The sequence below is a fragment of the Acomys minous genome, assembly GCF_964271855.1.
Source record: "Acomys minous genome assembly, chromosome: 9".
Classification (NCBI taxonomy): Eukaryota; Metazoa; Chordata; class Mammalia; order Rodentia; family Muridae; genus Acomys; species Acomys minous.
In genome coordinates, this window is record NC_140490.1 from 76870822 (window position 1) to 76886125 (window position 15304).

At 39.8% G+C, this 15304-nt stretch overlaps 1 protein-coding gene across 10 annotated transcripts in view; it reads right to left on the bottom strand.

The window, feature by feature from the left end:
- The window catches only part of ARID4B (AT-rich interaction domain 4B), a 119286-nt gene that overhangs the window by 33945 nt on the left and 70037 nt on the right, over positions 1-15304 (bottom strand). For 9 of the 10 annotated variants that reach the window (XR_014781464.1, XM_084794165.1, XM_084794172.1 and 6 more), the window contains exons 12-16: positions 13479-13551; positions 10791-10885; positions 9944-10041; positions 3930-4170; positions 3142-3311 (exon numbers count right to left, since the gene is read on the bottom strand). Coding sequence is in view for 9 of the 10 variants with exons in the window: in XM_084794165.1 (XP_084650291.1) it covers positions 3142-3311; positions 3930-4170; positions 9944-10041; positions 10791-10885; positions 13479-13551 (677 nt within the window). In the remaining variant the exon portion in view is untranslated. The remainder of the gene's footprint in view (positions 1-3141; positions 3312-3929; positions 4171-9943; positions 10042-10790; positions 10886-13478; positions 13552-15304) is intronic. The other variant, XM_084794167.1, reaches the window with a different exon arrangement.

The following is a 15304-nucleotide window of genomic DNA, read 5'->3' on the forward strand; positions in this document are numbered from 1 at the left end:
CAAGACCCTGTTCTTAGAGACGCGTAAAGACTCATGCACAGTCAAGTCAATCAGTACTTAGAAATCTAGGCCTAAATGACAACAGTTTTCATCTGAAATGAAGAATATGAACTGTTATTCAACAAGCATTAGCGTTTCTATCATGAAGTATTTTAGTTAGCCAAGATAACTACAAAATCAGAGATGACATAACTACCAAGAATAACATTAAATGAATGTGTTATTTATATAATACACTGAAACTGCTTGGAGAGCTGTCTGAAAAAAATACTACCCATTCATGTTTTAGGATTACATCCTAAACATCTGAGAGAAAGTGAGTGATGAAGAGCATGGTACAAAGGAAGGAGAGCTCCAAAACCAGCCAGTGAAAACACCCAACTCATACATCAGAAAATGCACTGAGCCCACTGCGTACAAGCCACTATTACCAGACACAAAGGCAGTCCTGCAAATGTTTGAGGAAACAGAACATTGAAAATTGTAAAATAGACCAATCAAAAATTTAGAAATTTGCACTTAAAGTCACTCTTAACCATAAACTAAATAAAATTGTATTAAGCTATACACTGAAGTTGAAAGAAACAAATAACATAAATACTGGCAATTAGCCAAAGAAAGCTGCTGTGTTTTCGAAGACAGCACTAGAAAAGTCAAAGATGATGTACATATTACACAAAAGCGCGCAAGCGTGCGCGCGCGCGCACACACACACACACACACACACACACACACACACACACACACACACACCTATGTATTAATCTTTTAAAATCACTGAGCCACAGGGCAAGTACGAAGGTCAGAGGGCAGTTTGGGGGAACTGGCTCTCTTCCCACTGAGTTCTGGGGCTCCACTGCAGGTAGTCAAACTTGCAGTACAGGTTCTTTTACCCACTTAGCAAGCCTGGCAGCCCTGAAGTGACCTACCTTCTGAAGAACAATATTTGGATAACACACTATGTCAAAATAATTTTCCACTTGAATCAGATCTTCCTAGTTTGATATCACTACCCTACTCCCTACTTACAATGTATGAGGGAAAAGAAGCCACAGTATAATAAATACACACTGAAGAGCAAGCACCAAGCCGACAACTTACAAGGGTCACCATTTTTAACCTCCTATGCCCAAGCTATGGAGTTAGGACACAGAAAACTCTTGGTGGTGGCCAATCAGGGAAAGCTAGTACACCTAAACAAACAAACAAATAAAACCAACACCTCATATCCCAATGTGTTTTTTTATAATTGTAAATATTCTGATAAAACTAAGAAATCAATTATAGTGTCTGTCTGCCTTTATCTGCAGTTTGCTTTCCCCAGTTTAAGTTACTCACCATCACTATCAGTTAAAAAAAATGAATAAAAAATTCCAGAAACTAACAACTCATAAATTTTAAATAATGTGCCATTATAAGTAGTATGATGAAGGCACGCACTGTCCTGTTTCACTCTGCCGGAAACGAACCCTCTTTGTCTGGCAGCCATGTGAGTGCAGCCATGCTCAGAAGCAGGTAACAAGACTGGAGAGTGGAAGGGCAGATGAGCTCCAGTGGTACAGCAAGGCAGATAAAAAATACACAGCAGTCACGCTGACATGCACACACAATAAGTGCCCCCTAAGATTATGCTGCCTAGTGATGTCATAGCCTCTTTAATCTGTGTAAGAACATTTTTTCATGCTACATACAACAATGATATTGCCTAGAAAAAGTTTCTCAGAATATACTTATATTTAGGCAGCACGACTGCACTTTTACTAGTCATTTTCTTTGTGTATTTAAATAGTATCAAATGTGGGTACTCACAAAAGGGAAATTTCAGTTTGTGGTATGAATAGTCATTTATTACTTAATAAAAGGGATACATACATTCTTAGAAATGCATCATTGTACAAATATAAAGTGTACTTACATAATCTAGAGGCTAGTTTTTCTATATGCCTAGGCTATGCCATAATCCAGTGCTGGCTTTATCATCCATGTGCATGCCACAACTGTACACATAAATATTCCAAGTACATAGAGAACTCATATAACCGAGAAGTTAAGGAGACTAATAAAAACTTTAAATAGAATTTACTCACTATTTATTAGTACAAGGACCAACTTAGACGCTTACTAAGAACAGAGAAGAATGACTACAAGTACCTGTAACCAGCAGGAAACATCCAAAGACAATGCACCTCTTAGAGGTTAGCTGAAAGCTGCATATGAACTTTCTCCTGAGGTGGAGTCTATGGTTCTAATATTCTCTACACAACACAAAGCCAGACAGCACACACTGCTACTATACTCATCTGCACCTTGCACTGCCCTGTTTGTTCTTACCAGGAGTATGAAAAACCATACCTCTGTAATGCTTTTCTCTGTATTTCAGGAAGCTGAACTGATTGACTTGCTTCAGGTAGAAATCTCAATTTTACTAAGTTTCTTAATTGGAATAATCTCTAGCAGCAGTAAGGTATCCTTCAAATATGTATATATACACAGAGAAATATAACAAAAGTTAAAAACACTACTTACTATATTTACCTGCACATATTTGGTTTTTTTTCCTTCCCTATTTGTAAATTTTTAAAATACTAAAATGAAAACAAAACAAAGAAAAGTTGGTTGTATTTTTTAAAAGAGCTATCAGCACTATAGATGTTTATGTTTTTTTAAATCTCAGAAATGAAAACCAAAATACCTACAAAGCAAAAAAGCCACCAAAAGACATTTAAGTCAACATTCCCAAGTAGGCAAATCAAGTTAGTACTACTCGTCACACAGCCAAAATGACCCACACACTGTCTGCTCAAGACACACATACACCTTAGCCCATGGCCAGTATGCCATCTTTATGAGTCTTATTGCCCAGTCAGCAGCAGATCTTAATTCAGTAAAGACAACTGTTCACGACAGAAAATTGTTTACAAGTTTCCATGATGAGAGCAAGAATAGATCAAAAAAAAAAAAAGGTGATCTTTTCCACAATTCACATTAATGAGGGTCTCTGAAGGAATCAAATTTTCTTAACAAATGCAAATGACTATTCTGTTCTCCATCAATCAAATCAATTTCAATTCAGACGTTCACAAGAGTAAATAATAAGACTGTATCCAGCCAAAAGCATCATAAGCAAAGCAAGTGTCTTACCCAGATCGGGCTTGCTCTTCTTCAGCATCTACCTCTGTGCTGTGGGATTCCTCGGCCCTGGCTGTGTCACCATCTTCCAAGTTTTCCTTTTCTTCTATTTTTTTAATGTTAGCTTCTTTTTCTTGATCAGACTGTGCAGGTATAGATTCTAATAAGTTTTTTTTACTTCCCTAAAGAAAGATCAGAAGAACTAAAACAACAACAGTAAAAACTGAGCCTAAATAATGATCCTGGCTACTAGCAACAGGAGGTGGCAACCAATATGATACAGCTACTGCTACTGATAAAGCCAGCATATTCTTTAAGAAACTCTTGCATTTTACTTATTTTTTGTTTCTTGTTTCATCCCCTCAAGACATGGTTATTCTGTGTACCCTTGGATATCCTAGACTTGCTTTGTAGACCATGCTGGCCTTGAACTCACAGAAATCTGCCTGCTTCTGCCTCCGAATACTGGGATTAAAGATGTGAGCCACCACCCCTGGCTACATTTTAAAGAACATACTAGCTAAACAAAAATAGCTAAAACTCAAAAAAAAAAAAGCTAAAACTCAGTTCAAATAATTTCTATAATAACTATTCTAAAGTAACATTTGCAGGCTGGGGATATAATTTAGTAGAAGAGTTTGGGATCTGGGTTTAACCTTAGCAAACCAAAACCAAATGCCTTTAACAGATGATACAGTGAAGTATAATGCTGCATAATAAGCTAGTAAATCAGTTTGGGGGAACTTTACAAAGGATGTAGAAAATGGATCAAGACAACAGAGACAGCAGTATGAGGTTACCAGAGAGGGTTTGATGTTTTCTTTTCTTTCACTCTCATCCTCAGCAGGTGTCTCCTCTTTTGGTATCATGTTCTTACTGTCTTCCACATTTACTTCTTTGATCTCTGTCTCACTTTCTTCCTTAACTTTTATTTCTTTATTTTCACAATCCTTACATGGCTTGTTAAGAACTTTCTCTGGCAGCGCCATCTGAAAGTCAATATTAGCTGACCTGCAGTATTCCTCGAAGCCATATAAGTACCTGGAAACACACAGAGACAACACATTTGGTTAGAAACATTCCAATCCATTACTACTCAACAGTGTGTGGGGCTGCTTTGGTTTTTCTTCCCTTTGTTTTATCTTTGGAGGTGCCCTCAAGCTGATGCCATGCTGAACCCGCCTGGGGGGGCGGGGGGGCATTCACAGGTATGCATTCCAACGCCCAAGTTACAGAGCTGTTATTTAATATGAATGAGTATCTTAGGTTATATAATCGCTTTAATGAATTCTAATTAGTTCTCCTGTTTTTTATTGAGAAAAAGTATAGTTATTAACCCTAAAATTACTGACCCTCCTACCTCAGCCTCCCAAATTCTGGAACATGGGCCACTATGCTCAGATTATTATTTCCTTTTATAAAAACAAAACATTTTATCAAATAAAATAAATCAATGTTTTAAAGTCACAGGTAAATGAGTGGAACTAGAAACAATCATTCTGAGTGAGGTAACCCAGGCCCAAAAATATAAACATCATATATTTTCTCTTGTCTGTGGATGTTACTGTTCAATCTTCAGAATATGTGTACTTCATTTCGAATAACCACAAAGGTCCAGGAACTACTAAGGTATCACAGGGAGTGACTTTTTTTTTTAAACTTTTTTTTTTTAATTAATTTATTCTTGTTACATCTCAATGGTTATCCCATCCCTTGTATCTTCCCCTTCTTCCCTCCTTCCCCAGGGAGTGACTTTTAAGGGAGGAGGTAGAGTACACTTGTATAAAAGGTTAAAAGGGAATGATGGAACAGAAAGGATTAAGTTGGGGTGAAGGAGTGAAGGCTATGTTAGGAGAAGAAATGGGAAATAGATAAATACCACAAACTTTTTGAAATATTACCCTGTAACAGGCAACAATGCCCCCACTAGACACAGGAAGATAACAAAAAGTCCAACAGGGGTATGAGTTACTTCCTTCAAGTATAGGCCTGATGCTCTATAGAGCGCCCCAAACATTTCAGGGTATTGCCACTGCTCTTGGTTGCCTTCCAGAACTGGACAGTAAGACACTATTGCTGAAGACACCACATGCTCGAGTCATAGGACACAGTGAAATCAAGCGATTACAAACCTGGATGCTTCATCCCTACATGCTCTCTTTTATATCACTGGAAAGTGATATGCAAACTACTGGAGGAAAAAAATAACCTTCAACTACACCCCACTATTTTAACCCCTTAAGCTACAATAATGGCTGGCCTGAAAAAACATGCCTACTAGGTCAACAGTGGCACAAACATGGGAGTAAGCAACTACTTTCTGTAAGTTCCACTTCACAGAATGAAACCCGTACCTAGGCACCATTATCAGATTAAGAACCTGTGGCTAGACTGGTCACAGGCCTTGAGGGAGAAACTACTTACTATTACTATGTGGCTAAATGGACAGAGTTGTGGGATTAGGGAGCCATGGGACTGGGACCAAGAGTGGGGTCAAGGTGTGTCCAAATCCAGAAATCCTGTCCTGAAATTGGCAGGATTAGGACTGCTCTCCCACTGCCCCTGACCCAGCACATATAGCCCCAACATTTGCAACTCCCTCCCCCCAGGAGGTCTTGTAGCCTGGTAGCCAGGTCAGACTTCCTTATAAGGCCATGTCCAGCAGCACCTGGAATTCCTTATACAAAGAGGCATCCCCAGAGACCTGGCCACAGCCCATGATATAAACACCCCAAAAGCCCCTACTCACTCCCCAGAGCTTAGGTAGCCTTTGCTCCCCCCATTAAACAAGCTCTCTCGCTGAAACCTGTCTACCTTACCTCTGTTGTAGTGGCTCCCTGCTCCCTGAAATCTTTGCAAAGAAGCCCATCACCAAGTATTTACTGGAGGAAAGAGGGTAGCCGAAACAACAATATACTATTCCCCAGGGACAAATCCCCTGAATCGATTCAGAGTTGTCTCATCACTCTCCGCCAATATAAGGAACTGTATGCTATTATTTATTTAGCCCGCAAAAAAGTCAATGGGCCCTTTAATCTTTTTTCAGTGTATATGCTGCTCATTTGCTTCCTTGGTTATCAAGATCCTTTGTCAAACCTCACACCAATCTACTATCCCCTCTGCTCCTCAAGTCTCCACCCTCTTACAGAGACAAACCCCTCCCCTCTACATCCAGCAAATCAGGCCTCACAATGCCATGCCTGGTGAGACATCTGGAGGAGACACCCCCACTGACTGGACCACCTCTACATTCACAGCCACACAAACATAAAGAGTTTCATGCCTTTTCCTCACATCCCTCTTGTTCAACTACAGAAGACAATAAAACATGCTCCCTTTATGCATCCTTTATTACTAACCCAGCTTTACAAACTATAGGCACTAACCCATGAGGTCTCAAATGCCCTCTGGCCAATTGATGTCACCCACATTCCTCAATTCAGCCACCAAAAATATGTCTTTGATACTGATAACACATACTTGCATTTTATGTGGGTTACATCCAAAACAAGAGAAAGCTCAAAAGGATTAATTCACCACATGCTCTCCACCTTTGCCATCATGGGCATTCCTCAACAGTAAACAAAAAACAAACAAACAAAACAAAAAACTGGTAATGACCCTACTTTTACTAGCTCCAAATTAAAAAACCTTCCTTCTGCTTACAATGGGAGACTGATGATCACACCAGGATTCCTTACAAAATTCCCAGAGACAAGTAATCATAAAAAAAGATCAAACTTTAAAAGTCCAACTTAAAAAACAAACAAACAAAAATCACCTACCTCTCTAATTAGCAACGGCCCTAGCCACTCTAAATATATTTAATATTTACAAAAGCTCCAAACACCCTCCGAACTCCACTTGGGACACACCAGTAGTTACTCCTCCTACCCTAGTAAGATGGCGTGGTCCCTTACATGGAATAAATATGGATATCCCACCCTCTCCTCACAACAGTAAAGAGTACGTTTTCTGTCTTTCCACAGGACCTGCCCAGGCCTATTTGGGTCTAAGCCAGAAATGTCTGATAGCTCCCCATCAACTAAAAAGATGGCCTGTCTCTTCCTGACAGGTCAAGGACTGAGGAGGCGAGACATTCCATCTCCAACAGGACAACAAGATCTCCTGAAAGGACACTCATGACCTGATGGCCACTTCCCAGGCTCTCCTCCATTTTCTACACACCCCCGCCCCCGTGTGTGTTTTTTGGGGGGATGGGGTAGGAGGGGGATTTAGGACAGGGTTTCTCTGGGTAGCCTTGGCTGTCCTGGACTTGCTTTGTAGACCAGGCTGGCCTCAAACTCACAGCGATCAGCCTGCCTCTGCCTCCTGAGTGCTGGGATTAAAAGCACGCACCACCACGCACAGTTCTCTCTCCTCCATTCTTATGGCTGTCCTTGTTTTTCTCCATTCTAACTCCACTACAGCCCAGCCCCTTCCTAATCCTCCCGATACCCACCAGTGTAAATTTTTTGTTAGAGAAACCTATTGCGAACACAACAAAGTTATAAAAACAAAGAACTGCCCTCCAAAAGAGTGACAGGAGCCTTTGGGGAAAAAATCCCAATATATTCAGACTCTCTTGGCTTTGATGGTCCCTTTGCCTGCTTCCCATGTGACAAGCTAACAGAGATAAATCCTATCTCCAAGGCCTTCAAACCTATGAGGGCTGCTGCTATGGTATTTTCAAAATAGAAATGGTAGTGTCCAATATACTGAAACATCAACCAAATCCCTAGAGCTATATATCCCAGACCCCTGGAATGAACATTGGAGGACTAGTTGGTGAGCTTTATTCCCACTGGTTTGTTCAAAACCCTGACTCTGACTTTCACATTTCTCAACAACTTGTTCCTGCTCCACAACAAGTCCTAGTCTACCAACACATTGTGGACAAGGAAACCAGTCACAAAGGAGGTCCAAGCCACCCTTTACCATATGTGCAGTACAGCGCTGGCTACCCCCACCCCCACAACACCTCACCCCAGCTCCTCCCAGGGCTTTTTCTGTGCCGCTTTACCCCCCACTTCACAAACCCCACAGGCCCTAACTCCTCTTTTTAATGGCTCCTTTTCCCTTTGCCATACAGGGTCCTCTCCCAGGTTCCATCCTGCATGTTCCCATAACACCACTGTCACCAAGCCAATAATGTGTTAGCAACCCCTCCTCCCTTTTCTCTGGTGCAATAACATCATCAGTCCCTGCACTAACTCTTCCCTCCAAGGTTTTGGCACCCATGTAAAAAACCTGTATGAGTATGAAAAAAATCATCTGGTGGCTAGGAGGGGACTGGCTTGTGGAACTGAAATTCCTCCTTATGCAAATGAGGCATCCTCAGTGCCCAGGCCACAGCCAATGATGTGCACACACCCTGAAAGCCCCTTACCCACCCCCCCAAAGGTTTAAGTACCATTTGTTCCCCCCCACCCCCCACCAAACAAGCTGTCTCACAGAAGCCTGTCTCCTTGTCTCATTCACAAGCACCTGAGGTCTCTCCCACTCCCAGCCTTTCCTGTTTTGCTTCCCCTCTCAGGATCTACTGAAAGGGATCTTGAGCCATGATGGGAGGAAGCAGAACCTGAATGGCATATAGTATTAAACTAACTAATGATTTACCATTATACCCACAGATCACCTGAGAAACTTCTATTTGCAGTAGACAGTGACCCACAACTAGCTAGTAGCTAAGGTGCAGAGAATAAGAGATTAACAGACTGCTCAGCGCTAAAAAGAATATATATGGCATTTCTCCTCCCAAGACTCAGAGCCCACTGTGGAAGAGAGACTGGAAGGAGTATAAGGGCCTGAGGTGATGGATGACTACAAATAAGCAGTGTCTTCTACACACATCAGGGCAGCTACACGTATAAACCCACAGTAGTTGTGACACAATGTATAAAACCCATGCAAGACAGAGCCAGAGCAAACCTCAGTAAGGACAGAAGAGCTGGGCGCTCAATCCCATCCAAGCTGTGTAGCTATTGGCAATGGTTAGCTACCAGGTGAAGGAGAAACAAACAGTTTTCTCTACAACTGTAGCCTCTGGTAAATTAACTACTCTCCAAGTAAAAGACAATATATCTAAAAGTATTAGGGTTGTACAAATTGTGAAAGAAAGAAAGAAAGAAAGAAAGAAAGAAAGAAAGAAAGAAAGAAAGAAAGAAATTAAAGAAGGGAAGGAACTGAAAAAAAGAAAAAGAACGGAGGAAAGGGAAGGAGGGGAGAAGACAAAGCTGGGTGGGTGGAGAAAGGAGAGTGAACTGGGGCAGAGTTTGGGGGGATGAATATAGTCAAAACACAGATGACGCTCTTGAAGAACTTAAAAAAAATAGTATTTGAGTGAAAGATTAATATCTAGTAAGTAACAGCCATAGCTACCAGTGGAAGCTATGAAATTATTGATGGTAAAAATCTACTGCTCAGTATTTCTAATATCAAGACATCAGCCACTTCAGTAAACTTTCTTCAATCAGCAGAGGACTCCTAAGGGCAAATTACTGTTACCCACTTTGTAAACAAACTAAGACTCAGGAAAACCATACAGGGTCAAAGAACACCAGAAGCTAATAATAGGATCTCTTTGGCTCTGGGACATTAGCTTTTTAATTTCTTTTTTATACTCTTCCAGTGGTCATGGCATCCGGTAATTTCTTTACAAATTCTTATATATCTAATATCTAAAAATATTTCTATAGACTAAACAGTAAAACTTTTCAATTTCTTCTAAATTAGCTTACATTAAATGGTATACTCCACGCTGTTTTCTAGGTAAGCTATCAAAGACAGTCACACATCAAGTACATTGACTTACTTTTTATAAGCACATTTAACATTGTATCCTGCAGCTGAATTTAAGACAGGGATCCCAAGATCTTGGTAGACTTGCTTCCAAACAGCTCCACTTTCGATCTAATGGACAAAGGAAAATAACAATTTTCAAATTATAAGTGGAAAGGTAGTAATACATTTTTACATACAAATATGACAAACTTACATTTATTGGTTCTAGTCTCAAAAGCATGAAAAATACCAATGATAAATTGTAATGTGATTACCAAATAAAAAGCTTTCGTACTGTAACAAATGTGACACTATTCTAAGTATTGAAATATTGGGCCATTCTTCCCATCAAACTCATAAGCTAGTAAGTCAAAATTACTCTATCAGCTTAGCAAAGCATTTTAATATAGAGCACATTCTGAGCTTGATGATTCATCTTAACTATAAAATACCATCTTAGAGCAGCTCAACATAGTTTTGTGGAAGAAAAGAGGGCAGGAGGGAGGGCAGACTGACAGGCATGGTGTGCTTGGTGTGGTGGCACACACCTTTTACACCTACACTGGGGAGGCATAAGCAAGCAGATCTCTGTGAGTTCCAGGCTGAGAAGATTATACACTTAGATCCATTTTTTTTAAAAAGGGGGGAAAGCGTTTCCACCTCTGTGCTGTGCCTTAACTCAGTCAGGATGTCATCAAGGTCTGACTCACTCAATAGGACATCAGACATGCCAATAAAAATTCATCAGCGCGCTATGATTCTACACTGCATTTCATCTTTTCTTTACATTTTTATTATTAAACAGTAATTTTAGAGATAGATACCTAAGAAAACATCGTATATGAAAAACACATTTCACATCGTATTATAATACTTACATTATCAAACCCACCAAGTTTGTGTACAAGTCTGAATAACTTAAAAAGATTCAAATTTCGATACCCAAGCACAGGCCGTTTGTTAATAGGTGTACCTATTAAAACACAAATATATATATATATATAAGCAGTATGCTACATGCTTTAATCTAAAATCTCAAAGGAATCATATAATAACAATGATTACTACATACAGGACCAAAACAAACCAAAACTTCCTTATCTAAACCCAAGGTCACCATTTTCTAAGTTTTTGCACACCAGATTTGTACCATCTTATGTTTCTTTGTAGCACAGTCCCTCTGGTGATACGGAGGGTAAACACCAAGAGACGCATAGCAAACTAATTCATTCAAACGTTAAGGAGACAGAGCTGAGGAGTACTGAGACATGTGATTTCTTTGTGCTTTACTCACTAGCGCTGGACATGATTCTGCAGTAAAGCTATCCTTTTGTTTCACTCTGAGAGGCAATCACTAGGAGACACTAAGGAAAACTGCCGAGACTTAAACAGTGGTAGAGGAAGTAATGGGACAGAGCCGAGCTCCACACATGCTTTCCCAAACCCACGTGGGTGCATGGATTAGCTTATCATTACCATTCCTCTCTAACAGGTTTTAATCTTTCTCTACACTTTTTTCCTGTATCTTACACAAAACTATAAGGATGACCACACTTCTTAGGCCAAGTCTCCAACAGCCATTACTATTCATGAATACAAAAATAAAATAAAATAAAAAAAGACACCTGAAACAAGTTCCTGAAGGTCTAGGTTAGCATAGTAAATTTTAGAAGGTTAAAGTACACCCTCTACCTTGCTGTACTTCTTTACATGCCCACATTGGTGGGGGGAGGTGCAAAATGGGATTGAACGTGCCTAGGCAAATATCCTACCACTGAACTATGAACTTGGCCTACCTTTTTTCTTTTTTGTTTTTAGATTTTTATTTTATGTAAATGGGTGCTTTGCATGTATGTATGCCTTTGTACCACATATATATCTGATGCCCACAGAGCCTACAGAGGGCCTCAGGTCCCCAGGAGCAGGAATTACAGACAGTTGTTGTCTGCCATGTGGGTGCAAGTCCTCTGGAGGAACAGTCAATACTGTTGTTCACTGAGCCATCTCTCTAGGTCCACTTTGTACTTTTTATATTGTTTGTGTTTATGTACATGTTTACACACATGTTAAGGCCAGAGGCTTTTTTTTCCCCTTTTCTTTTCAATTTGGCTAAATTGGCCAGCGAGCAGACCTCAAAGATACTGTCTCTGCCTTACTAGCACTAGGATTCCACGTACATGTCACCATATCTGGCGTTTTACAATACAGGTATTGCGGAGTGAACTCATGTACCTATACTTACATGTCAAGCACAGTACCAACTAAGCCACTGCTTTGCAGTAAGAATTCTAGAATTTCTGGTTTCTTTAAAAACACACAAATATCATAAAAATATGCTTTCATTTAATCCCAGGTATAGAGATGTGGGGTTGCTTTAGACTATTCGCGGCAGCTGACTATGATTTGTTTCGTGCTCTAGCAGAGGCATGGTTTTGGCAGCTACAGACAGTTTCTGTGGTTGTGTGATTGGAATTCTAGGAACTCTTCAGAGGGTACATAAATGCCAGGCAGGGTTGATAGTTATAGTTTGTTAGTAGTTGTATTCAAAGAAGAAACAAGAAGAAATCAGATTCAAGGCTCTCTCTCTTTCTCCCCTCATCCTTCTTCCTCTCCTATCTAGTGATAGGGGGTGAAACTGGGGGAACAAAGAGTGGGGGGAAAAAATCCACAAAGTAGCAAAAGCCAGATATATACCTCAGCTTTCTTTTTACTTTTTGGGACAAGGTCTCACAAAGTTGCCCAGGTTAGCCTGAATCCTTTTTGACTCAGCCTTCTGGGTAGCTGAAATTACAGGTTTATGCCACCAGGCCCTATTTTAGTCCTTGTATGCTTTTGAGGAGAGTGTATTTTAAGGAAGGGTTTCATATATCCAAAGCTAGCTTCAAACTTGCTATATAGCTGAGGATAACCTTGAACTTCTAATCCTGCTTCACTGGGAGAGTGCTAGGACTACAAGCATTTGCCACCACTCTCAGATTATGTGGCAGAAATTGAACTTGGCTTCATGTACACCAGGCAAGCACTGTTACCAACAAGCCCACATCACCAGCCTTATTCTTTACATTTCTCTTATAACGCTAAGCAAATTCAGAAAGCTGACACAGCTGGAAACCTTGTCTTTTTCTTTTAAGATGTTTCTTTTTTTTTTTAGATTTCTTTCTTCGGTTTTTTTGTTTGTTTGCTTGTTTTTGTTTTTTGTGAGAGGGAGCTTTTTGATATATGATCTCACTATATAGCCCAAACTAACCTCAAGCTCACAATCTCCCTGCACTAACTTCACTACTGTTTGGATTGAAAACAAGAACCAGCCTACATGTCTTTATTTCTGGATCTCTACTTGGTTATATTCTCTTGGTCTACGGTTGGGTCATATAAGACTCAATGCCCAAACAGGTGTGATCTTTTGTTCTCAATCTTACAAATGGCTATGAGTGAACATTTCTACGTTCAATGAACGTATACAAGAGTGAACACTCAGCCACATCTTCCATGAGCTTACAACAGTAAGAGTAAACACGCTCACCCTCATCTTCCATGAACTCATCCAGTAAGATTGACATACTCACCTCTGTCTTCCATGAATTTATACAGCTGCTGAAGAAAGTTCTCCCTTTCCTCTGGAAATGGTTCTATTTCTTCCTATTTTTAATCACAGAAGAAAAGATATTGTTTTCTTCAATTCAGAATTTTATTAATGAAAACAATATTTCTTGCCAAAGCAAAAAACTAATAATCAAGTATTTCAAAGGTAATTTGCAAAGTATTTTTTATCACTAAGCTGTTCAAAACCACCTAAGTCTAGACATTTTGCACCATATAGAAGAATACATCCTAAAAGGTATTGCAATTTCTCTAATGAGAAAAGAGACTAATAAGACTGCTGAACTCTGCACTGTTGCCAGAGATCTAGTCTTTCAATCAGGGTCACAGGCTCAAGAGCACCTATTCTCACTTATATTAAAACTGGGCTAGAGCTTAACATCAAAGCTCATTTGTTACTGCTCCTCAAGGAACTGGGTCAGCCCAGGCCCCATGTGCTCAGTATCCATCACTACAGGCAGCCCCACTGCAGAGTACTTCAAGCTTACATAATCAGTGAAGTGGGGAACAAACTTGATCTACAATACCTGAAGATTCAGACTTAGGGAAATCTTCAAGTAATAAAATAGTTCCCCGAATTATCAATTACAAGGGAGGGACTAGCTTCTTGCTGCTGTGGCCAAGGGCTGTGGCAGTAGGGAGCTGGTCCTGAAGCAACCTGCAAGGAGCAGGGTAGTAGGTAAGATTGAGGAACTCACCAATTCATTGACTTTCATCCATTCAACAAACAAAAAGCACCTGTAAGTGTAGGTACTCTGCTAGGTGCTGAATAAAATGAAAGGAAAAGCTATGGAGCCTGCTGTCACAAAACATGGTCAGAAGTAACTGCAAATAAACTGACTTGGCACACATACGCAAGCTACGCAGTTACTTTAACTAAAAGAGAAGTTATATAGACATAAGAGATCTAGCTAATGCGCTAAACAAAGCTACATGTATTTTTAATTTGGAAAAGTTCCCCATTGTTTTAAGGGAAAATTTTTGTGGAGCAAAGTACAGTAAAATGAATAAATTTATATATTGGTACTTAAGACAGAGAATAAATGACACTATTAACTTCCTTATGATAAACTGCGTTTCTCAATTTAAACAGCCCACATGTCAGGTTTTGGTAAGGCAGACAAATACAAATATGGGGGAGTTAAGACATTATCTTAGCCTGATGGTACTCAGAGGAAGGAGAGCAGGCTACCAAGAAGAGATTTGATACCCTATGAGCATATACAGGGGGAGGAGGAGGTTGCCCTCAGTCACAGTCATAGGGGAGGGGAGTAAGGGGAAAATGGGAGGGAGGGAAGAATGGGAGGATACAAGGGATGGGATAACCACTGAGATGTAACAAGAATAAATTAATAAAATATATATTTTTTAAAAGACATTATCTTAAATGTCACTATGACTTAAGCCACATTAATTTTGTTTCTACCCCATACACACCTAAGTTTGGATTTAACTTAAAATGTTTAATTAGTAATGAGGTTTGCTTCCACCCCCACCCCCAACCCAGATTTGCTTTTATAAAAATGCTTGTAATATATCTAAGCAACATGTTTGGTAACTGATATTTATTGACTATCTGTCACTGTTTATACAGTATGATAAATTACAAGAATATAAGTATACTCATAAGATAGGGTCCCTCTCTTTGAGGAGCTTACAAATAAATTAGTAAGAGAGAAAAACAGGCAACAAACAAATACAAACTTAAAATGTTTAACTAGTGATGAGGTTTGCTTCCACCCCCACCCCCAACCCAGATTTGCTTTTATAAAAATACTTCAGAGACTGGAAA